General features: G+C 41.6%; 1 protein-coding gene across 2 annotated transcripts in view; it reads left to right on the top strand.

Moving 5' to 3' along the window:
- c3-3 (complement component C3-3) overlaps positions 1-24,766 on the top strand; it is a 58,213-nt gene that overhangs the window by 12,213 nt on the left and 21,234 nt on the right. For both annotated transcript variants that reach the window (XR_016487760.1, XM_021568201.3), the window contains exons 4-25: positions 27-97; positions 2,211-2,299; positions 2,389-2,471; positions 5,192-5,279; positions 5,420-5,522; positions 5,674-5,794; positions 5,895-6,010; positions 6,205-6,357; positions 6,450-6,659; positions 7,923-8,120; positions 8,340-8,495; positions 13,180-13,309; positions 18,251-18,319; positions 18,675-18,869; positions 19,052-19,169; positions 19,287-19,369; positions 19,458-19,597; positions 19,829-20,041; positions 21,812-21,872; positions 22,124-22,210; positions 22,531-22,734; positions 23,420-23,495. Coding sequence is in view for 1 of the 2 variants with exons in the window: in XM_021568201.3 (XP_021423876.3) it covers positions 27-97; positions 2,211-2,299; positions 2,389-2,471; positions 5,192-5,279; positions 5,420-5,522; positions 5,674-5,794; positions 5,895-6,010; positions 6,205-6,357; positions 6,450-6,659; positions 7,923-8,120; positions 8,340-8,495; positions 13,180-13,309; positions 18,251-18,319; positions 18,675-18,869; positions 19,052-19,169; positions 19,287-19,369; positions 19,458-19,597; positions 19,829-20,041; positions 21,812-21,872; positions 22,124-22,210; positions 22,531-22,734; positions 23,420-23,495 (2,764 nt within the window). In the remaining variant the exon portion in view is untranslated. The remainder of the gene's footprint in view (positions 1-26; positions 98-2,210; positions 2,300-2,388; positions 2,472-5,191; positions 5,280-5,419; positions 5,523-5,673; positions 5,795-5,894; positions 6,011-6,204; positions 6,358-6,449; positions 6,660-7,922; positions 8,121-8,339; positions 8,496-13,179; positions 13,310-18,250; positions 18,320-18,674; positions 18,870-19,051; positions 19,170-19,286; positions 19,370-19,457; positions 19,598-19,828; positions 20,042-21,811; positions 21,873-22,123; positions 22,211-22,530; positions 22,735-23,419; positions 23,496-24,766) is intronic.

The raw sequence follows: 24,766 nt of genomic DNA, 5'->3' as shown, positions 1-24,766 counted from the left end.
CCTAACATCTTAAACTGCATTCTTAGTGCATTACAGAGTCTTTGCCGTAAACTCCGGTCTAGAGCCTGTATCAGATATCATCAATGTGGAAATCATGGTAAGTTGTCCTCATAAAAAATGAAACTGCATTGAGAATGCTTCCTTAGTCATGGTTGATGCATATGGCCAGATGACAAAATAGGTATTTTCTGGCATTACTAATGTTTACTACTGTCAATCTCGAGTAGCAACAGATTCATTATCTGTGATCTGTCCATGTATTCTTTCACATATCATGTACAGTTAAAGTCGGAAGTTTACATACACCTTAGCCAAATACATTTAAACTCCGTTTTTCACAATTCCTGTAAAAATTCCCTGTCTTAGGTCAGTTAGGATCACCACTTTATTTTAAGAATGTGAAATGTCCGAATAATTGTAGAGAGAATTAATTATTTCAGCTTTTATTTCTTTCATCACATTCCCAGTGGGTCAGAAGTTTACGTACACTCAATTAGTATTTGGTAGCATTGCCTTTAAATTTTTTAACTTTGGTCAAATGTTTTGGGTAGCCTTCCACAAGCTTCCCACAATAAGTTGGGTGAATTTTGGCCCATTCCTCCTGACAGAGCTGGTGTAACTGAGTCAGGTTTATTGGCCTCCTTGCTCACACACGCTTTTTCAGTTCTGCCAACAAATTATCTATAGGATTGAAGTCAGGGCTTTGTGATACCTTGAAGTCAGGGCCACTCCAATACCTTGACTTTGTTGTCCTTAAGCCATTTTGCCACAACTTTGGAAGTATGCTTGGGGTCAAATCCCTGAGCTGACAAGGAACATAAATCTGTCAATCTGCCCCTGAACAAGGCAGTTAACCCACTATTCCTCGGCCGTCATTAAAAATAAGAATTTGTTCTTGACTGACTTGCCTAGTAAAATAACAAAAAAATATGTCCACATAATTTTCCTACCTCATGATGATTTTCCTACCTCTATTTTGTGACGTTTTTTTATTTTTTATATTTATATTTTACCTTTACTTAACTAGGCAAGTCAGTTAAGAACAAATTCTTATTTTCAATGACGGCCTAGGAACAGTGGGTTAACTGCATTGTTCAGGGGCAGAACGACAGATATTTACCATGTCTGCTCGGGGATTCAATCTTGCAACCTTTCGGTTACTAGTACAACACTCTAACCACTAGGCTAACCAATCTAACCACTAAGTGCACCGGTCTCTCCTGCAGCAAAGCACCCCGACTACATGATGCTGCCACCCCCGTGCTTCACGGTTGGGATGGTATTCTTCGATTTGCAAGCCTCCCCCTTTTTCCTCCTAACATAACGATGATCATTATGGCCAAACAGTTCTATTTTTGTTTCATCAGACCAGAGGACATTTCTCCAAAAAGTATGATCTTTGTCCCCATGTGCAGTTGCAAACCGTAGTCTGGCTTTTTTATGGTGGTTTTGGAGCAGTGGCTTCTTCCTTGCTGAGCGGCCTTTCAGGTTAAGTCGATACAGGACTCGTTTTACTGTGGATATAACAAAGCAACGTCTGTACCTGTTTCCTCCAGCAGCTTCACAAGGTCCTTTGCTGTTGTTCTGGGAACGATTTGCACTTTTTGCAATAAAGTACGTTCATCTCTCTGTGACAGAACGTGTCTTTTTTCTGAGCTGTATGACGGCTGCATGGTCCTAAGGTGTTTATACTTGCGTACTATTGTTTGAACGTGGTACCTTCAGACATTTGGAAATTGCTCCCAAGGATGAACCAGACTTGTGGAGGTCTACAATTTCTTTCTGAGGTCTTGGCTGATTTTCTCATGATGTCAAGCAAAGAGGCACTGAGTTTGAAGGCAGGCCTTGAAATACATCCACAGGTACACCTCCAATTGACTCAAATTATGTCTACTTGCCTATCAGAAGCTTCTAAAGACATTACATAATTTTCTGGAATTTTCCAAGCTGTTTAAAGGTACAGTCAACTTAGTGTATGTAAACTTCTGACCTACTGGAATTGTGATACATTGAATTATAAGTTCAATTATCTGTAGTCTGTAAACATAGTCTGTAAAAATTACTTGAGTCATGCACAAAGTAGATGTCCTAACCGACTTGCCAAACCTATAGTTTGTTAACAAGAAATTTGTAGAGTGGTTGAAAAACCAGTTTTAATTACTCCAACCTAAGTGTATGTACATTTCCGACTGTATGTTGTTTACTCATAGAATCCTGATGGAATCACCTTAAAGCAGAACAATTACAAACCACACAATGGAATAATATCTGGACACTTCCCTATCCCAGAGATCACCAGGTTTGTTTTTGTTATTCAATCATCGTAACACACTTATCAGGAAAACTTTTGCCTGTGAACTCTTCTGCTCTCATTCTCTCTTAATATAGAAATGGAAACTGGAAAGTGGTGTCCAACTTCAAGAATAACCCACATAAGAACTTCACTGCAGATTTTGAGGTGAAAGAATATGGTAAGAAGGGTTTTCATTTGGGTAGCCGTTTATTAAAGGACAATTCCGCCACTTTCAACCTCATATTCATTATCTCCGGAACCATAGTGTACCAGTCTACTACATATGTGAAAATGGCACATTTCTATAATCTGTGGTTAACAAAACAAGATGTTTTAATCTCTAATGATGCCATTATGTAGAACATTTTAGTTTCTATATTTTTTCAATAAAATCTAGAAATGTACCATTTTCAATTAAAAAAAAAGTGGTGGTGGAATTGTGTGGACAAGTGTCTTTTATACAGGTAACGAGTTGAAACAGGTGCAGTTAATATAGGTAATGAGTGGAGAACAGAAGGGCTTCTTAAAGAAAACCTAACAGGTCTGTTGAGAGCCGGAATTCTTATTGGTTGGTAGGTGATCAAATACATATGTCATGCAATAAAATGCAAATTAATTACTTAAAAATTATACAATGTGATTTTCCGGATTTTTGTTTTAGATTCCGTCTCACAAAGTTGAAGTGTACCTATGATAAAAATTACAGACCTCTACATGCTTTGTAAGTAGGAAAACCTGCAAAATCGGCTGTGTATCAAGTACTTGTTCTCCCCACTGTACCTGCTGGAGCGCGTGCTAAAGGTGGGTGTTGTTATTGTGACCAGTGAGCTTAGATAAGGTGGAGCTTTACCAGCAAAGACTTATAGATGACCTGGAGCCAGACGAATATGTAGCGAGGGCCACCCGACGAGAGCATACAGGTCACAGTGGTGGGTGGTATATGGGGCTTTGGTGACAAAACAGATGGCACTGTGATAGACTGCATCCAGTTTGCTGATTAGAGTGTTGGAGGCTATTCTTTAAAAGACCTCGCCGAAGTTGAGGATCTGTAGGATAGTCAGTTTTACGAGGGTATGTTTGGCAGCGTGAGTGAAGGAGGCTTTGTTGCGAAATAGGAAGCAGATTCTAGATTTAATTTTGGATAGGAGATGCTTAATGTGAGTCTGGAAGGAGAGTTTACAGTCTAGCCAGACACCTAGGTATTGTAGTTGGCCACATATTCTAAGCCAGAACCGTCCAGAGTAGTGATGCTAGTCGGGCGGGCAGGTGCGGGCAGCGATCGGTTGAAAAGCATGTATTTAGTTTTACTAGCGTTTAAGAGCAGTTGGAGGCCACGGAAGTGGAGTGTTGTATGGCATTGAAGCTCGTTTGGAGGTTTGTTATTAACACAGTGTCCAAAGAAGGGCCAGATGTATACAGAATGGTGTCGTCTGCGTAGAGGTGGATCAAGGAATCACTTGCAGCAACAGCGACGTCGTTGATTTATAGAGAGAAAAGAGTCGGCCCGAGAATTGAACCCTGTGGTTTAGTACCTTGAGTGTGGCTGAGGTGCATCCGTGAACAGCTCAGAAACCGGATTGCACAGAGGAGAAAGTACGGTGGGATTCGAAATGATCAGTAATTTGTTGGTTAACTTGACTTTCGAAGACTTTAGAAAGGCAGGGCAGGATGGATATAGGTCTGTAACAGTTTTGGTCTAGTGTCACCCCCTTTGAAGAGGGGGATGACTGAGGCAGCTTTCCAATCTTTAGGAATCTCGGACGATACGAAAGAGAGGTTGAACAGACAAAAAATAAATGTATCAGTCGCTAATCTATGGATTTCACATGACTGGGAATGCAGATATGAATCTGTTGGTCACAGATACCTTAAAAAAGGTAGGGGTGTGGATTAGAAAATCGGTCAGTGTCTGGTGTGACCAACATTTGCCTCATGCAAATAGAGTTGATCAGGCTGTTGATTGTGACCTGTGGATTGTTGTCCCACTCCTCTTCAATGGCTATGCGAAGTACCTGGATATTGGCGGGAACTAGAACACGATGTCATACACGTCGATCCAAAGCATTCCAAACGTGCTCAATGGGTGACATGTCTGGGGAGTATGCAGGCCATGGAAGAACTGGCACATTTTCATCTTCCAGGAATTGTGTAAAGACACTTGTGACATGGGGCCGTGCATTATCATGCTGAAACATGAGCTGATGGCGGCGGATGAATGGCACAACAATGGGCCTCAGGATCTCGTCACGGTATCTCTGTGCGTTTAAATTGCCATCGCTAAGATGCAATTGCGTTCGTTGTCCGTAGCTTATGTCTGCCCATACCATAACCCCACCGCCAACATGGGGCACTTTGTTCACAACGTTGACATCAGCATTCCGCTCGCCCACGTGACGCCATACACGCTGTCTGCCATCTACCCAGTACAGTTGAATCGAGCATTTGCCCACTGAAGTCGGTTATGACGCCGAACTGCAATCAGGTTAGTACCCTGGTGAGGATTAGAACGCAGATGATTTTCCCTGAGACGGTTTCTAACAGTTTGTGCAGAAATTCTTCAGAAAACCCCCAGTTTCATCTCTCATTCTTACAGTGCAACGCTCCCTCAAAACTTGAGACATCTGTGACATCTGTGCACATTTTAGAGTTACCTTTTATTGTCCCCAATACAAGCTTCTTGATGTGTCACACCTGTCAGTTGGATGCATTATCTTGGCAAAGGAGAAAAATACTCACTAACAGGGATGTAAACACATTTTTGCACCAATTTTTTGAGAAGTACCCTCTGTGTGTTTACAAAATGTTGAGGATCTTTTAGTTCAGCTCATGAAACATGAAACCAACACTTTACATGTTGCATTTATATTTTTGTTTACTATATGAATTCTTCCTATCTAGTTCTACCCAGCTTTGAAGTCATATTGAAAGTGAGCAAGTCCTTCTTCCACGTTGATGATGTTGAGCTATCGGTCAACATTGATGCCAGGTTGGAGCTATTGTAGAATGTAAAATATATCTATTGTTGTTATTTCCATGGTAACTAGTAACTAGAATTTCTACTTAACATATCACCTAATTTACACCCCCCCCCCCCCCCCCCCCCCTCTGTATGGTTTGAGTCTGAAGGTACCTGTTTGGGGAGCCTGTGACAGGATTTGGTTTTGTGGTGTTCGGGGTGATCCAAGGAGATGGCAGGACGAGTTTTCCCAGCTCTCTCCAGAGAGTGGAGGTTTGTGCATGTAATATGGGAGGGAGTTTATTTGGATAATTCGGTACACATACAGGTATTCACAAACATTCACCATTGATGAGCTCTATAGCTATAATATCACAAGAAGTCTGACAGACAGACATCGTTTCTTTGTTTCTTGCGAATGCAGCTTATTAAAGGAGTGGGCAAAGCGGTTCTGAAGGGACAGCACATTAAAGAAACTTTTCCAGACATCAATAACCTTTTGCAGAAATCCCTCTACATATCAGTCAATGTGTTAACAGACACAGGTAAGTAGAGTGTGTGTGGTACGTGCATACTTTTGCATCTCATGAAGTGTGCGTTTGTGTACAATCTCAAAACAGGGAAGGTGTTGGTTTTATCCCTCAGGGAGTGAGATGGTGAAAGCAGAGAAAAAGGGAATCTTCATAGTCAAGTCACCGTATAGCATTCACTTCAAGAAGACCCCACTATACTTCAAACCAGGAATGCCATATGACATCTCGGTACATTTAAGAGCATTCAATCACTGTGTTCTACATGAACTCAATTACAATGCTATTCCAAAGTGTTGCCTAGTTATTTTAACAATGGAAACCTACCAAGTAACTGTGGTCAAAGGGGTAGGATGGTATATTGGGCTTGCACTGTCTTTCCCACCTATTGGTCTAATTGTACCACTTTCAATTTGTACCATTAGGTGTATGTGACCAATCCAGATGATTCTCCAGCCAAAGATATTGATGTGGAGGCTTCACACAAACACCAACAAGTGCAGGGGAAGACACATGAAAATGGTATTGCCAAAATGACAATTAACACGGATGTGGGCACTGCTGAGCTGCCTATCACGGCAAGTTCAAAACCCAAACTTGTTTTTTAATTGTGTCAAGAACAGTGTTGACACCTTGTAGTCATTCATTTTGTTGCTCTATTTCAACACAGGTGAAGACCAATGTCAATGGACTTAGAGATGACAGGCAGGGCACACAGATGATGACTGCCAAGCCCTATAAATCAAAAGACAACTCACAGAACTACATTCACATAAACATCCATTCTGCAGAGGTCAAAATCGGAGAGCGACTCAAAGTAGACCTAAGCCTCGGCAGCAGTCCTGCGGCCCAGCATTCCAAACATGAGATAACCTATCTGGTGTGTACCAGTCAACTTTAATCACTTAGACTTGTGCATTTGGCCAAGCTGTGGTGCTATGGTTGGCAACATTACAGGGTAAAAATGCTGCATGGTGTGTATCGTGTGGTATGTAAAAAAAAATATATATATATATATAAAATATACACTACCGTTCAAATGTTTGGGGTCACTTAGAAATGTCCTTGTTTTTGAAAGAAAAGCACATTTTTTGTCCATTAAAATAACATCAAATTGATCGAAAATACAGTGTAGACATTGTTAATGTTTTTAAACCAACTTTATTTGTATAAGTTGATGGAAATGCCTGATCGTTAATGGAATATCTACATAGGCATACAGTGGCCCATTATCAGCAACCATCACTCCTGTCTTCCATTGGCACATTGTGTTAACTAATCCAAGTTAATAATTTCAAAAGGCCAATTGCTCATTCGAAAACCCTTTTGCAATTATGTTATCACAGCTGAAAACTGTTGTTCTGATTAAAGAAGCAATAAAACTGTCCTTCAGACTAGTTGAGCATCTGGAGCATCAGCATTTGTGGGTTTGATTACAGGCTCAAACTGGCCAGAAACAAAGATCTTTCTTCTGAAACTCATCAGTCTAATGTTCTGAGAAATTAAGGCTATTCCATGCGAGAAATTGCCAAGAAACTGAAGATCTTGTGCAATTCTGTGTACAACTCCCTTCACAGAACAGTGCAAACTGGCTCTAACCAGAATAAAAAGAGGAGTGGGAGGCCCCGGTGCACAACTGAGCAAGAGGACAAGTACATTAGAGTGTCTAGTTTGAGAAACAGACGCCTCACAAGTCCTCAACTGGCAGCTTCAATAAATAGTACCCGCAAAACACCCGTCTCAACGTCAACAGTGAAGAGGCGACTCCAGGGTGCTGGCCTTCTTGGCCAATAAAAATAAAATATTAAGATGGGCAAAATAACACAGACACTGGATAGAGGAACTCTGCCTAGAAGGCCAGCATCCCGGAGTCGCCTCTTCACTGTTGACGTTGAGACTGGTATTTTGCAGATAGTATTTATTGAAGCTGCCAGTTGAGGACTTGTGAGGCGTCTGTTTCTCAAACTAGACACTCTAATGTACTTGTCCTCTTGCTCAGTTGTGCACCAAGGCCTCCCACTCTGTTCCTTACTTAAACCGGGAACTCTCTGACTCCACCCATCACGGGCTGGCACTCTTTTCCAGTTAATGCCAGTTTGTCCCCCCCTTAGAGATGAATACTGACAAGTCTCTGTGTTCACAGATCTTGAGCAAAGGACAGCTCATTTCCTCCCAAAGGTTAGAGTGGAGGAAGGGACAAGGACTGGTGAATACACATTATCTGACGGTGAACAAGGATATGATCCCCTCCTTCCGGATTGTGGCATATTACCACGTGGGCCAGAAAGAGGTTGTGTCTGACTCTGTGTGGGTCGACGTCAAGGATACGTGCATGGGATCGGTAAGAATGTTGCCTCGCAGTACAGAACCCATCGTCTAGTGGTTACACTCGGCTCTAGTCACATCTACCACTCTCCACCGGAGAGTGTCCAACCTTTCTACTGTTATACACATTTGCCCATCTCCCCCTCTTAAAACAGTTGCCTTGCTGTGTTAGTATTTCTATGTGAGGTATTGCATTCAAGACTCCTCAAACATTACCTCCGTCTGTGTCCCACAGCTAAAAGTGGATGCTGTCAGTCCCCGTGCTAGTTATGCACCTGGGGCAGAAGTCACCCTGTCTGTCATTGGTGATTCAGAGGCCAGGGTGGGACTTGTGGCTGTGGATAATGGGGTCTACGTCTTGAATGACAAAAACCGACTTACTCAGACGAAGGTGAAGAACTGCAGACTGAACATACCCCATTTCTGACACCTAATTAATAAGACTCTGAGTCTTCTCATCTAAATAGTCCATAATTGTTTATTTATTGATGTTAGTCCATACCTACAGTGGGGTCCGGAAATGATTGACATGCTTGAAAAAGATGCGCAATAATGACTGTATAAAAGAAATACTGAGTTATATTGCATGTCCCCAAAAAAGTGGGAAATTATATTATTTTATACTAATACAATTGCTCAGAGAAAGCGGTTTTGTTTAACAACTAATAAAAATAAAGTAGGGTTAAAAAATATTGACACCCCTAAAGATTCTGATAAATAAAGTAGTCAAAAGTTGAGTATTTGGTCCCATATTCCTAGCACGCAATGACTACATAAAGCTTGTGACTCTACACACTTGTTGGATGCATTTGTGTTTCAGATAATTTTGTGCCCAATAGAAATTAATGGTAAATAGTGTATTTTGTCCTTTTAGAATAAAATATGTTTTTAAACACTTCTACATTAATGTGGATGCCAACATGATTACGGACAGTCCTGAATGAATCGTGAATAATGATGATGAGAGGGTCCAAGATGACACCCCCCAAGACATGCTCACCTCCCCTGTCATTGGAACTGCAAATGCAAGCTTGATGTAGTCATTGTCTACTAGCAATATGCGACCAAATGCAAAAAATGTTGACAACTTTATTTATAAGACTCTTTAGGGGTGTCTGTCATTTTGACACCTACCCATTTTTAGAATAAATAAATTACTTCTTTCTCAGAGAAATGTATTAGCAAAAAATAATATAATTTCCCAATTTTGGAGCGTACAATAGATGAGTTATTATTTTATACAGTCATTGTTGCAAATCTTTATCAAATGGTGTCACAAATTTCAGACCCCACGGAATGTCATTTCATGTCGGTATAAAAAAAGTGACGTGTTTTAAAAAAAAAACAATGTGGGTACAGTGCATTCGGAAGACATTCAGACCCCTTTACTTTTTCCACATTTTGCTACGTTACAGCCTTATTCTAAAATGGATTAAATTGTTTTTCCCCCTCCTCAATCTACACACAATACCCTACAATGACAAAGCAAAAACACATTTTTAGAATTTTTGGCATATTTATATACAAAAAAATAATATATCACATGTAAATAAGTATTCGGACCCTTTACTCTGTGCTTTGTTGAAGCACCTTTGGCAGCGATTACAGGCTTGAGTCTTGATGGGTATGGCACTATAAGCTTGGCACACCTGTATTTGGGGAGTTTCTCCCATTCTCCTCTGCAGATCCTTTCAAGCTCTGTAAGGTTGGATAGGGAGAGTCGCTGCACAGCTATTTTCAGGTCTCTCCAGAGATTTTAGATCGGGTTCAAGTCCGGGCTCTGGCTGGGCCGCTCAAGGACATTCAGAGACTTGTCCTGAAGCCACTACTGCGTTGTCTTGGCTGTGTGCTTAGGGTCGTTGTCCTGTTGGAAGGTGAACCTTCACCCCAGTCTGAGGTCCTGAGCGCACTGGAGCAGGTTTTCATCAAGGGTCTCTTTGTAGTTTGCTCCGTTAATCTTTCCCTTGATCCTGACTAGTCTCCCAGTCCCTGCCGCTGAAAAACATCCCCACAGCATGATGCTGCCACCACCATGCTTCACCGTAGGGATGGTGCCAGCTTTCCTCCAGACGTGATGAATGGCATTCAGGTCAAAGGGTTCAATCTTGGTTTCATCAGACCAGAGACTCTTGTTTCTCATGGTATGAGAGTCTTTTAGGTGACTTTTAGTAAACTCCAAGCGGGCTGTCATGTGCCTTTTACTGAGGAGTGGCTTCCATCTGTCTACTCTACCATAAAGGTCTGCTTGGTGGAGTGCTGCAGAGATGGTTGTCCTTCTGGAAGGTTCTCCCATCTCCAAAGAGAAATTCTGGAGCTCTGTAAATGACCATTGGGTTCTTGGTCTTCTCCCGGACCAAGGCCCTTCTCCCCCAATTGCTCAGTTAGGCTGGGCGGCCAGCTCCATGATGGTGGTTCTAAACTTCTTCCATTTAAGAATGATGGAAGCCACTGTGTTCTTGGGGACCTTCAATGATGCAGACATTTTTTGGTACCCTTCCCCAGATCTGTGCCTCAACACAATCCTGTCTCGAAGCTCTACGGACAATTCCTTCGAACTCACGGCTTGGTATTTGCTCTGACATGCACTGTCAACTATGGAATATTATGTAGACAGTTGTGTCCCTTTCCAAATCATGTTCAACATCTCAACATCTCATGTTCTCAACATCTCAAGAATGAGCAATGGAAACAGGATGCACCTCAATTTCGAGTCTCATAGCAAAGGGTCTGAATAGTTACAGAAGTTTACATACACTTAGGTTGGAGTCATTGAAACTCGTTTTTCAAACACTCCACAAATTTCTTGTTAACAAACTATGGTTTTGGCAAGTCGGTTAGGACATCTACTTTGTGCATGACACAAGTAATTTTTCCAACAATTGTTTACAGACAGATTATTTCACTTATAATTCAATGTATCACATTTCCAGTGGGTCAGAAGTTTACATACATTAAGTTGACTGTGCCTTTAAACAGCTTGGAAATTTCCGGAAAATTATGTCATAGCTTTAGAAGCTTCTGATAGGCTAATTGACATGATTTTAGTCAATTGGAGGTGTACCTGTGGATGTATTTCAAGGCCTGACTTCAAACTCAGTGCCTCTTTGCTTGACATCATGGAAAAATCAAAAGAAATCAGCCAAGACCTCAGAAAAAAATTGTAGACCTCCACAAGTCTGATTCATCCTTGGGAGCAATTTCCAAACGCCTGCAGGTACCACGTTCATTTGTACAAAAAATAGTACGCAAGTATAAACACCATGGGACCACGCAGCCGTCAGACCGCTCAGGAAGGAGATGTGTTCTGTCTCCTAGAGAAGAACGTACTTTGGTGAGAAAAGTTCAAATCAATCCAAGAACAACAGCAAAGGACCGTGTGAAGATGCTGGAGGAAACAGGTACAAAAGTATCTATATCCACAGTAAAACGAATCCTATATCGACTTAACCTGAAAGAACGCTCAGCAAGGAAGAAGCCACTGCTCGAAAACCGCCATAAAAAAAGACAGATTACGGTTTGCAACTGCACATGGGGACAAAGATCGTACTATTTGGAGAAATTACCTCTGGTCTGATGAAACAAAAATAGAACTCTTTGGCCATAATGACCATCGTTATGTTTGGAGAAAAAAGGGTGAGGCTTGCAAGCCAAAGAACACCATCCCAACGGTGAAGCACGGAGATGGCAGCATCATGTTGTGAGGGTACTTTGCTGCAGGAGGGACTGGTGCACTTCACAAAATGGATGGCATCATGAGGGAGGAAAATTGTGGCTATATTGAAGCAACAACTCAAGACATCAGTCAGGAAGTTAAAGCTTGGTCGCAAATGGGACTTCCAAATGGACAATGACCCCAAGCATACTTCCAAAGTTGTGGCAAAATGGCAACAAAAGGACAACAAAGTCGAGGTATTGGAGGGCCATCACAAAGCACTGACCTCAATCCTATAGAAGATTTGTGGCCAGGACTGAAAAAGCGTGTGCAAGCAAGGAGGCCTACAAACCTGACTCCGTTACACCAACTGTCAGGAGGGATGGGCCAAAATTCCCCCAACTTATTGTGGGAAGCTTGTGGAAGGCTACCCAGAACATTTGACCCAAGATAAACAATTTAAAGGCAATGCTACCAAATACTAATTGAGAGTACGTAAACTTCTGACTCACTGGGAATGTGATGAAAGAAATAAAAGCTGAAATAAATCAATCACTCTCTCTACTATTATTTTGACATTTCACATTCTTAAAATAAAGTGGTGATCCTAACTGACCTTAAACAGAGAATTTTTACTAGGATTAAATGTCAGGAATTGTGAAAAACTGAGTTGAAATGTATTTGGCTAAGGTGTATGTAAACTTCCGACTTCAACTGTATGTAAATAAGTTATTTTATTTTTATACATTCGCAAAAAAAAGATGTTGTGAGTAGATTGATGAGGATTTTTAAAAATTATCCTATTTAGGATTAAAACGTAACATAATGTAATAAAATGTGGGAAAAGGAATTGGGCCAGAATACTTTCCGAATGCACTGTATTTAACAAAATTCTGCTCAAATGAATTTACGAGGGAATTCAACTAGGAGAATCTTCAAATAGAAACATATTGCTAAATGGGTTTTTGATAGATGCAACATTTCCGTTTGTTCTATGTCCTCTTTGACTGAAATAATTAGGCCCAAACAGAAGATTGCGCCCTACTTGCCCACCAACACTTGGGAATGTATTCGGACTTAGGTGATTTGTGTGTATGTGTGTTTTGGTTTTACTATCCTTGTGCTGACCAGAAGCAGACCAGAAGTCCTCACAAGGATAGTAAAATAGGAATGTTTGGACAAGTGTGGACATTTCGCCGGTCGCCACAAGGAAAATGGCTATTTTAGGCTTAGGGGTTAGGGTTAGAATTAGGGTTAGAATTAGGGTTAGAGGTTTAGGTTTAGGGTTAAGTGCACGGTTGGGTTCGGGAAAATAGGATTATGAAATCAAATCAATTGTTTTGTCCCCACAAGAATAGGTAAATGTGTGTGTGTGTGTGTGTGTGTGTACATGGCATTGGTATGTGCATGAATCCATCCTTAGATCTGGGACATGATAGAGAAACATGACACAGGCTGCACTGCAGGGAGTGGAATGGACAGTATGGGGGTTTTCTACGACGCTGGGCTGGTGTTTGCATCCAGCGGTGCAGGGCACACCCGTGAGAGGACAGGTATGTGAAACCCAACTATAAGGCCTCTATATAAAAGCTGAAATACACATTCAGGCCTGCCTAGTCTTGCGTGGCCAGCCTTCCAAATTCCTATCTCGTTCACTTGATTATTGGAAGACAGACGAACTTCACAGTTGGATTTTTAGTTTGAATGGGAACGGTCGGAGTCAATTGCATTCAGCACTCGGATTTGATAGCCTTAGTAGAGGCAATTTTTCATTTTTTGTTTGTTTTGTCCGGGTCTCTGTTTTAGGAGCCTATGAGGCATTTGTTTTGTATCTTATGCACGCTAGCTTGCTGCAAGTCAGAGGTATTTTTTTTCACTCAATATCGCTTTGGAACTGCACCCATTCAAAATACTTTATTGGTTTGATAGAGGCAATGTGTCACTACCCACTGGGCACAAACTGGTTGAATCAACGTTGTTTCAACATCATTTGTCAACATATTGTGACATCGAATCTATGTGGGAAATAAATTGGATTTGTCAAACTTTTGGAAAAAGGGAAGGGAACTGGGAAAAAGGGAAGGGAACTGTTGTTTTGAGGGTGAAATTTCAACCACAGGATTATGTCATCGTGGTAACCAAATTGCATCATAGACAAACCTTTGTACCTTTAAAACAATGTCAGATCTTCAACGTTATATCCAGTATCAGAAAAAAACTATAGGCTGGGCAGGACCTCCAACTGGAGACTTGATCTATCAACAGCTGCCTTTTGTTCTCCCATCTAGGCTTTTAACCAAGCACTGCTTAGCTAGAAAAATCTCCACTTAAAACTAAATAGATTCACTGTTGCTATTGATATCAGGTATGAAGGTAAGACCCAGATGCAGACCACGTCAAATAAACAATAGTTTAATATTCCAACAGGGGCAGGCAATAGACAGGTCAAGGCAGGCAGGGGTTAGTCAACCAGAGGTGGGGCAACGGAACTGGGCGGCAGGCAGGCTCAGGGTAAGGCAGAGGTCGGCAATCCAGAGGGGGGCAAATGTATAGGTCGGTAGGTAGGCTCAGGGTCAGGCAGAGTGGTCAGGGCTCAGAGTCAGGACAGGCAAGGGTCAAAACTAGGAGTGCGAGAAAAGCGAGACTGGAAAAAGCAGGAGCTGAGACACAAAACGCTGGTTGAATTGAACCAACAAGACGAACTGGCAACAGACAAACAGAGAACACAGGTATAAATACATATATTGGGAAAGATGAGCGACACCTGGAGGGGGATGGAGACAATAAACCTCCTAGTCAACCAGGCACTGGAATACCCTGCCCTGAGGTCAAACCTTCAGGAGACGCCTCACCATGTAAGTCGGTTGGCCATCGATAAGACTGGGCCTGGAAATGGGAGACAAAGGGCTGTGAGACATGGGTTTGTCTCTGGACACGTGAAAGGTGGAATGTATATATGAAGGTTACGGGGCAACAGAAGATGAACAGCAGAGGGGCTCATGATCTTGGAGATGGGGAACGGGCCGATATTCCAGGGGGGAGAGTTTGCAGAATTCCACCCAGAGGGGCAGATCCCGGGTGGATAGCCATACCTTCTACCCGAGACAATACCGGGGAGCCGGGATCCGATGGGGATCCGCTTGTCATTGATACCTGGAGGTGGTCTTGAGGAGGGCCGACCGAGCTCTCCTCCAAGGACGATGACAGCAGCGGAAAAACATCTGGGCAGAAGGTGTGCCGACCTCATGGAAGAGCAGGGGCTGATACCGCAGGGAACAATAAAACTGTGATAGGCCCGTGGCAGAGCAGGGAAGGGTGTTGCGGGCGTATTCCACCCACACCAGCTGCTGGCTCCAGGTGGTGAGGTTGGCGGAGACCAGGCAGCGCAGGGTGGTCTCGAGGTCCTGGTTGGCTCGCTCCGACTGACCGTTCGACTGGGGATGGAAGCCGGAGGACAGGCAGGCCAATGACCCAATGAGGGTGCAGAATGACTTCGAACTAATTCCAATGGGTTGGTTTAACAGAGCAAATTAAATGTGACCATACTTTATCACTCATTGTGTGTAGATTGCATTCGGAAAGTATTCAGACCCCTTGACTTTTTCCACATGTTGTTACGTTACAGCCTTATTCTAAAATGTATCCTCATCAATCTACACACACTACCCCGTAATGACAAAGCGAAAACAGGTGTTTAGAAATGTTTGCAAATTAATAAAAAAATACAATTTAAAATACCTTATTACATAACTATTAAGAACCTTTGCTATGAGACCTGAAATGTATCTCAGGTGCATCCTGTTTCCTTTGATCATCCTTGAGATGTTTCTTCAACTTGATTGGAATCTACCTGTTGTAAGTGTAATTGATTGAACATGATTTGGAATGGCACACACCTGTCCACAGTTGAAGTCGGAAGTTTACATACACCTTAGCCAAATACATTTTAACACAGTTTTTCACAATTCCTGACATTTAATCCTAGTAAAAATGTCCTGTTTTAGGTCAGTTAGGATCACCACTTTATTTTAAGAATGTGAAATGTCAGAATAATAGTAGAGAGAAGGATTTATTTCAGCTTTTATTCTTTCATCACATTCCCAGTGGGTCAGAAGTTTACAGTGACACAATTAGTATTTGGTAGAATTGCCTTTAAATTGTTTAACTTGGATCAAATGTTTCCCACAATAAGTTGGGTGAATTTTGGCCCATTCCTCCTGACAGAGCTGGTGTAACTGAGTCAGGTTTGTAGGCCTCCTTGCCCGCTCACGCTTTTTCAGTTCTGCCCACAAATGTTCTATAGGATTGAGGTCAGGGCTTTGTGATGGCCACTCCAATACCTTGACTTTGTTGTCCTTAAGCCATTTTGCCACAACTTTGGAAGTATGCTTGGGGTCATTGTCCATTTGGTAGACCCATTTGCGACCAAGCTTTAACTTCCTGACTGATGTCTTGAGATGTTGCTTCAATATTTCCACATAATTATTTTTTCTCATGATGCCATCTACTTTGTGAAGTGCACCAGTTCCTCCTGTAGCAAAGCAACCCCACAACATGATGCTGCCACCCCTGTGTTTCACGGTTGGGATGGTGTTCTTCAAACAGATTTACAGTGCCTTGCGAAAGTATTCGGCCCCCTTGAACTTTGCGACCTTTTGCCACATTTCAGGCTTCAAACATAAAGATATAAAACTGTATTTTTTTGTGAAGAATCAACAACAAGTGGGACACAATCATGAAGTGGAACGACATTTATTGGATATTTCAAACTTTTTTAACAAATCAAAAACTGAAAAATTGGGCGTGCAAAATTATTCAGCCCCCTTAAGTTAATACTTTGTAGCGCCACCTTTTGCTGCGATTACAGCTGTAAGTCGCTTGGGGTATGTCTCTATCAGTTTTGCACATCGAGAGACTGAATTTTTTTCCCATTCCTCCTTGCAAAACAGCTCGAGCTCAGTGAGGTTGGATGGAGAGCATTTGTGAACAGCAGTTTTCAGTTCTTTCCACAGATTCTCGATTGGATTCAGGTCTGGACTTTGACTTCGCCATTCTGACACCTGGATATGTTTATTTTTGAACCATTCCATTGTAGATTTTGCTTTATGTTTTGGATCATTGTCTTGTTGGAAGACAAATCTCCGTCCCAATCTCAGGTCTTTTGCAGACTCCAGGTTTTCTTCCAGAATGGTCCTGTATTTGGCTCCATCCATCTTCCCATCAATTTTAACCATCGTCCCTGTCCCTGCTGAAGAAAAGCAGGCCCAAACCATGATGCTGCCACCACCATGTTTGACAGTGGGGATGGTGTGTTCAGCTGTGTTGCTTTTACGCCAAACATAACGTTTTGCATTGTTGCCAAAAAGTTCAATTTTGGTTTCATCTGACCAGAGCACCTTCTTCCACATGTTTGGTGTGTCTCCCAGGTGGCTTGTGGCAAACTTTAAACAACACTTTTTATGGATATCTTTAAGAAATGGCTTTCTTCTTGCCACTCTTCCATAAAGGCCAGATTTGTGCAATATACGACTGATTGTTGTCCTATGGACAGAGTCTCCCACCTCAGCTGTAGATCTCTGCAGTTCATTCAGAGTGATCATGGGCCTCTTGGCTGCATCTCTGATCAGTCTTCTCCTTGTATGAGCTGAAAGTTTAGAGGGACGGCCAGGTCTTGGTAGATTTGCAGTGGTCTGATACTCCTTCCATTTCAATATTATCGCTTGCACAGTGCTCCTTGGGATGTTTAAAGCTTGGGAAATCTTTTTGTATCCAAATCCGGCTTTAAACTTCTTCACAACAGTATCTCGGACCTGCCTGGTGTGTTCCTTGTTCTTCATGATGCTCTCTGCGCTTTTAACGGACCTCTGAGACTATCACAGTGCAGGTGCATTTATACGGACTTGATTACACACAGGTGGATTGTATTTATCATCATTAGTCATTTAGGTCAACATTGGATCCTTCAGAGATCCTCACTGAACTTCTGGAGAGAGTTTGCTGCACTGAAAGTAAAGGGGCTGAATAATTTTGCACGCCCAATTTTTCAGTTTTGATTTGTTAAAAAAGTTTGAAATATCCAATAAATGTTGTTCCACTTCATGATTGTGTCCCACTTGTTGTTGATTCTTCACAAAAAAATACAGTTTTATATCTTTATGTTTGAAGCCTGAAATGTGGCAAAAGGTCGCAAAGTTCAAGGGGGCCGAATACTTTCGCAAGGCACTGTAATCCCAAGTATTATTATTATTGTTATTATTACTTAATTTATTATAATAATACTTAAATTGTAAAATACACAATTGGCAATATCACATTTTAGCCAGTTTTAGCCAGTTATCAGCTGGTGTATCATATTTTACTTCACCATAGTATCTTCATTCTCACTGTGGAATTTGGTTGATGTAGGCCTAAAACATTTGTCCTTAATATTGCCTTGTCAAGTCTCCCAGGCAGGTTTGTGCATTGAAATCCATCTTCTTCTTTGTGTGCTTTAGTCTCCAGCTGCCCTGTCAACTCAAGGAGACGACGAGCAGTGACTATAAATGATGTCGTAACCACACTGGGTAGGACAGGAGTTTCTCTTCTTGTGATGCCTGATCTTAAAACTGGATGTTTTTGTTTTAACCATGTACATATATATGTATTTATTTGTTAGTAGATCTTAGTACTTCTTTCTTACCAAACAGACATCTGTTGCAAGGATGTCAAATAGTGTTTTATTGTTTATGTTTTCAACCTCTGGGAATGAGAACCAATTACGAAATAGGAAGACTGCTGTCCAGATTGGCCACTAAACAAACTTCAAATGATGTTCAGTTTTTTTTTCTTTCAAAATTCAGCACTGGGTTTCCCTAAAGGTTTTGCAGATCACTCTGCGATAATGCAGAATCTCACTGATAATGCACTTCTCTGTCCTAGCGAGCCAGTACATAGGCCTGGAGAGACAATGCTGCATGGACGGTATGAGGAAGAACATTCTAGATTACACATGCGAGCGGCGTGCCCAATACATCAGCGATGGAACAGACTGTGTGGAAGCCTTCCTGAAATGTTGTCGAGAAATGGCCACCAAACGTGAAGAGGCCAAGACTGACCAGCTCATATTAGCCCGCAGTAAGTGAAACAACTGTAGTGGACTGGAGTGGTCAATTCTAAAATTGCACACTATGTAAATCCAATGTGATGAAAAAAAACAGAGTGTGAATGTATAAAATATTCTGGTATTCCCTTCTGTGTGAAAGGGAAATACATTAACAGTGATGGGAACTGTCTGACTTTCTGTCACTCTTGGTAAGGTGAAGAAGAGGATGAAGATTTCGAAAGTTTTAACGACATCATTTCCCGTTCCTTCTTCCCTGAGAGTTGGCTGTGGATTGAGGAGAGTCTGCCGCGGTGTCCTGACAATAAGCAGTGGTAAGAGCAGTATTTATTGAGATCGTTCAATGCACTACAGTAAAATGCCTTCTAATCCATATTCCTTTTCCCATGTAATGAAAATACATATTTTCTTTCTCTTTTTTACCATTTTAGTCCTGTGCATAACAGAAAAATTACCTTACCGGGTTCCATCACCAGCTGGCAGATCACTGCCATTGGCCTGTCCAAAACACATGGTACTCTCACTTATTTGTGCCCATCTTTCTATATTGGTGGCTACTCTTTCTACATCTTCCATCTTATGGCAACTCTCTTGCTCAATAGGAATCTGTGTGTCTGAACCCCTCAAACTAATTGTTTGGAAGAACTTCTTCCTTGATCTGAAGCTGCCCTACTCTGCCGTGCGCAATGAGCAGCTGGAAATCAAAGCCATTCTTCACAACTACATGGAGGGCTCTATAACCGTAAGCTTATTGTAATTTAAAGGCAGGCACGCAACCGTGGTGAGTTGAACCTGCAGATGCAGGTAGTATACAGAGTAAACTGCTAGATTGCCCAAATATTTCATTCTAAAATCAGTATGACCTCTTCTGTGCCTTATTATAATTATTATAATTATTATTATACCATTCAGTGTGATATTTATCTGATTAGATGCACGGCGATGTGACTACCCCTCTCCACCTTAATGGCAGGTCCGTGTAGAACTGAGGGAGACACCAGACGTGTGCAGCTCTGCCAGCAAGAAGGGGAGGTACATTGTTACTGTTATGGTGGACCCCAGGTCCACACGAAGTGTCCCCTTTGTCATCATCCCCATGAAGCTGGGCCTCCATACCATCGAGGTGAAGGCCTCCGTCCGAGATTGGGGTGGTCGCGACGGTGTTAAGAAGGAGCTACGTGTGGTGGTAAGGCAAACCATTGCTTCTTAACAGATGTAACTACCCTGTGGATGATATGTAATTTATATATGGACATGTGTCGATCAGTGTGAATCTGATTGATTGAGTCTGAAATCCCAGTCCTCGAAAAATGAGGGCATCCACCTTATAATTATGCTAAGAGGTCAAACCTGGAAAGGAGCAGAAGGCGCTCAACCAATTTCAGATGAGGTGCCGCATAAAAAAAGAAACGGCCCAATTGTAACCAATAAGGGAGGGTTCTTTGGGCCAACATAGGGAAGGGGCCCTTGCCCTTCACAGAAACATCCTGTTGTCAATGTAGCCATTTCCAAATGTCTAAGTTATTGAAACAAGGTTTTGACTTCTCATTTAGAATGTGACCTTTCCCAACCTATCCCGAGGTGCAGGTTGGCTTTATTTGGTGCCACCCAACTACACTGTAAGAAGAACACTAAATAATTAGTGTTGCTAGAAAAAAGGAAGTTCACTTGCCACTGAAATCACTTGTCTTTATGATAAGATGGCAGAGTAGAAAGCTCCCAGTATCTGACACAAGGCCCTTGTCCAGGCCCTTGTGGATCTTCAGTTACGTGTAGAAGAGGGGGATGTTGGACATACAGGAATGCTCTCTCATCAGTGATTTACTGCTTCCACCAATGTCTCCTTTACCCCTTTTTCGTGATATCCAATTGGTAGTTACGATCTTGTCTCATCGCTGAAACTCCCCTGAGCTGGGGAGAGGCGAAGGTCGAGTCATGCATCCTCCGAAATGTGAACCGCCAAGCCGTGCTGCTTCTTAACACACTGCTCACTTAACCCGGAAGCCAGCCGCACCATTCAACTCATAATTGAGGTCAGCTTGCAGGCGCCTGACCCGCCACAAGGAGATGCTTGAGTGCGATGAGCCAAGGAAAGCCCTCAGGCCAAACCCTCCCCTAACCTGGACGACACTGGGCCAATTGTGTGCTGCCTTATGGAGTTCCCAGCCGGCTGTAACACAGCCTGGGATCGAACACAGACTATAGACGCTCCTCGGCACTGCGCTGCAGTGGCTTTGACCGCTCCGCTACTCGGGAGGCACATCGATGTCTCCTTGTTCAGTTTGTTGCAGGTTGGGGTGGGGTCGGAGGACAATGGCCTGTATAAATTGAAGTCTGACAATTGTCTTTTGTATTCAACAATATAATTGCCAGTATCCATAATCACTGTCGCCCGCCCTGGTCCACTTGATATTGAGTGTAGAATCTGCCTGTAGTTTGTTCAGGGACAGATTTTTGTTTTTTGTTTTGTTTATTCTGTTTTGGAACAAAATATGAATCTTGATTAAGAAGATTTCAGCTGGTGTGAGGTGCTTTTGGAAGAGGTTGACTTTTGGCTCGTCTGGTATTGTACTGTTGCCTCAACCTGTTAGCAAATACAGTGAGCTCTCCTTTAAAAATACACCTAATGGGACTTCTTGTACTAAGATCCGATGGTCCATGAGACCATTGTCCTCATTTTTTATACGAAAGTAATGTGGCAGTTCTTGAACTTTGTGGCGGATGTTGAATCTTGAATCTTTGGTAACTGGAAAGCCCAGCTATTTTACTGTGATTCCAGACCATTCCCATAAGAAGTAGGCCTATTTGCTGTTAAAGTAAATACTTTATCGCCCCTATTTGGAAAACCGAGGCCACCAGGTGAATTGTTGTAATTCAAGCAAAAACATACTGTATATGCTGAGTTGATTAATAAGTAAATGAGCAAATTAACGTGTTTTCATTCTAACAATGACAGCCCGAAGGGGTGCTAACAAGGCTTCAAGTGAAGAAAGTGGAACTGGATCCCGCCAAACACGGTGAGTGTATGGTAGCATATACAGATGTAGATAATCTATAGTTCCAGTGACAGTATTACCATTCGTGGCACTGATGAGTATCATGATGGTTGATAATATGCATTTTCCTCTCTTAATATGCAAGTCAAATTGTATGGCTCTACCTGTAGGTGAGATTGAATGGAAAAACTCGTAACAACTGTTTACATTATTTGCTCTCTCTGTCTTTGTCGCTGTCTCTCTCTCTCTCTCTGTCTTTCTCCGGTTAAAAGGGGGGACGGATACTGTGCGTGTTAGGAGTGGTCCACTGGCTAACCAGGTTCCAAATACACCTGCCAGAACACACATAAGTGTGACAGGTGAGACGGAATGATCTGACACACATGGACCATTTAGAAATGTACTACGAATACGTGTTAACAACATTAGTTGAATAAGCTAGTTGCCCTAGGCTCACTAACGTCGTATTGGTTCACAAAGCTAGAGGACCACTGAGTAGCAAGTCTATTCTTTATAGGTTAAGTTAAAAAAGGTTAAAAAATAAAAATATACTGTCTTTGTCATGTTGTCACTGACCATTGACTAAGTCATATTCCAGTTATTATTATGTTTAATTGTGTGCATTTATAATGTTTTAACGTCTGCATTTATATATGTTTTACTATCTGCATCTTTTCAGGTGAGCAGTTGGCCAGCACGATAGAGGCAGCCATCAGTGGTTCACCCCTGGGCGACCTCCTTAGACAACCAGGTGGCTGTGGGGAGCAGAACATGATAGGCATGACTTTACCTCTCATCGCCACACATTACCTGGACACGACCAAACAGTGGGATAAGGTGGGATTAGAACGCAGAAATCAAGCAGTCAGCTACATTCAAAGGGGTGAGAAAGTTATGAATTCCACATTTTAGTTTTGCATTTACAGTTGCACACCTCCCAGAGAGGATGGCATTGATTGGAAGTAAACGCATTATAGTTATGCTATAGGCCTCATGTTACAGTGCAGTTTTAACAATGAATGTTTTTGTTTCTCACATTTGATTTGGTTAACAACCACACAAAAAAGCAATAGTTCGATTTTTTTTGACATTTTTATTTTTCTGCTTGAACAGATCAGGCGTGGGTTTCCTAGCCTTTGTAGCGAATTTGGTAATTGATCTTTCGACAATCAGTGATGTAGGGGTAAATTAAAATAGGTGGGTAAATGCTGATCGTCGTTCGGGATGAGTAACGCTCCCTATATTTTCAAAATAAGTGTGTTTACTTCCACTACACAACTATTGACAACCCAGACTGACCGCTACTCGTACAAAAGAAAATAGCTTCATTTGTTGACATTTGTTTGTAAACGCACAGAAGCATAAACATAGATTTGTATCATTGTTACTCTCTCGCTGCTTTGTGACTGAGTTGTGGAGTGAAATAACATAACATGTTAGCTACAAAGGCTTTGGGAAACTCACCACACTACCTGTGGTGTTATCAGTACAAGTTATTTCTTATCAGCACAAATCCAATCAGCTTTGATTATCTTCATGGTTCATGGTTTTCTTGTGTTATTATCAAGGTTATGAGCAAGAACTGGCCTACCGGAAAAAAGATGGATCATATGCTGCCTTTGATAATGAGCCTAGTGGTACCTGGTGAGCTACACCTTCACCCACTTCCTCTCAATACCAGGGACACAACTTTAGTTGTACAACATATAGGCCGAGGTCTACTGTGTGTTAAAGCAACAATCTGCGATTGGTGCGTCCATTTTTTTAACTAAACGAATGACATTGTCATTGATTCTTCAAGGATTTAACAGCTGTTTTACCCCATTAGAACCCAAAATATAAGCACATTTTTACTAAAATGTTTGTAAAAATGTTTACAGTTTTTGATCTCATGAATGGTCGGTCCTTGCATCCACTGTATGTAAACCCATTTGGGTCTTTGCGTGTCAAAAAGATACACGTCAAATAACAAATAATTTGCTTCTTTAACTGAATAGTACAGTACCCCCCTGAATTATTGGCACCCTACGTAAATATGAACAAAAAAGGATGTGAAAAAATGTCATGTTTGTTCATCAGATTGATTTTATACTCTAAATATCATGTCTATAACCTCACATTTTTAAACCTCTAAAATTATTCAAAGGAAAAAAAATGTCATCAAGAAATTATTATTTTATTCAAAAACATGCGTGTCACCATTATTGGCAGCCCTAGAAATTCTTATGAACATGAAGTTAGTCTGAGTCTTTGGGAACTCCTAAAACTTCTCTGGGATATGTGGGACGCTCGCCAACAGCCAGTGAAATTGCCGGGCGCCAAATTAAAAACAACATAAATCCCATAATTGAAATTCCTCAAACATACAAGTATTTCGCACCATTTTAAAGATAAACTTCTTGTAAATCCAGCCACAGTGACCGACTTCAAATAGGCTTTACGGCGAAAGCACTCCAAACGATTATGTTAGGTCAGCACCTAGTCACGGAAAACCAACGCCATTTTCCAGCCAAGGAGAGGGCTCACAAAAATCAGAAATAGCGATTAAATGAATCACTAACCTTTGATGATATTCATCAGATGGCACTCACAGGACTTCATGTTACACAATAAATGTGTGTTTTGTTCAATAAAGTTAATCTTTATGTCAAAAAACCTAATTTGAAATTGGTGTGTTATGATCAGAAATGCATAGTCTCAAACAAACATCCGGTGAAAGGGCAGAGAGCCACGTCAAATTACAGAAATACTCATAATAAGCATTGATAAAAGATACAAGTATGATGCATGGAAATATAGATCAACTTCTCCTTAATGCAACCGCTGTGTCAGATTTCAAAAAGGCTTTACGGCGAAAGCACACCTTGCGATTATGTTAGGTCAGCGCTAGTCACAGAAAAACATCCAGCCATTTT

Source organism: Oncorhynchus mykiss, chromosome 17 (assembly GCF_057628025.1).
Source record: "Oncorhynchus mykiss isolate SJ-2025 chromosome 17, ASM5762802v1, whole genome shotgun sequence".
Lineage (NCBI taxonomy): Eukaryota > Metazoa > Chordata > Actinopteri > Salmoniformes > Salmonidae > Oncorhynchus > Oncorhynchus mykiss.
The sequence above is the reverse complement of the archived record's forward strand: the minus strand, read 5'-3'. Positions and strand labels throughout refer to the sequence as shown.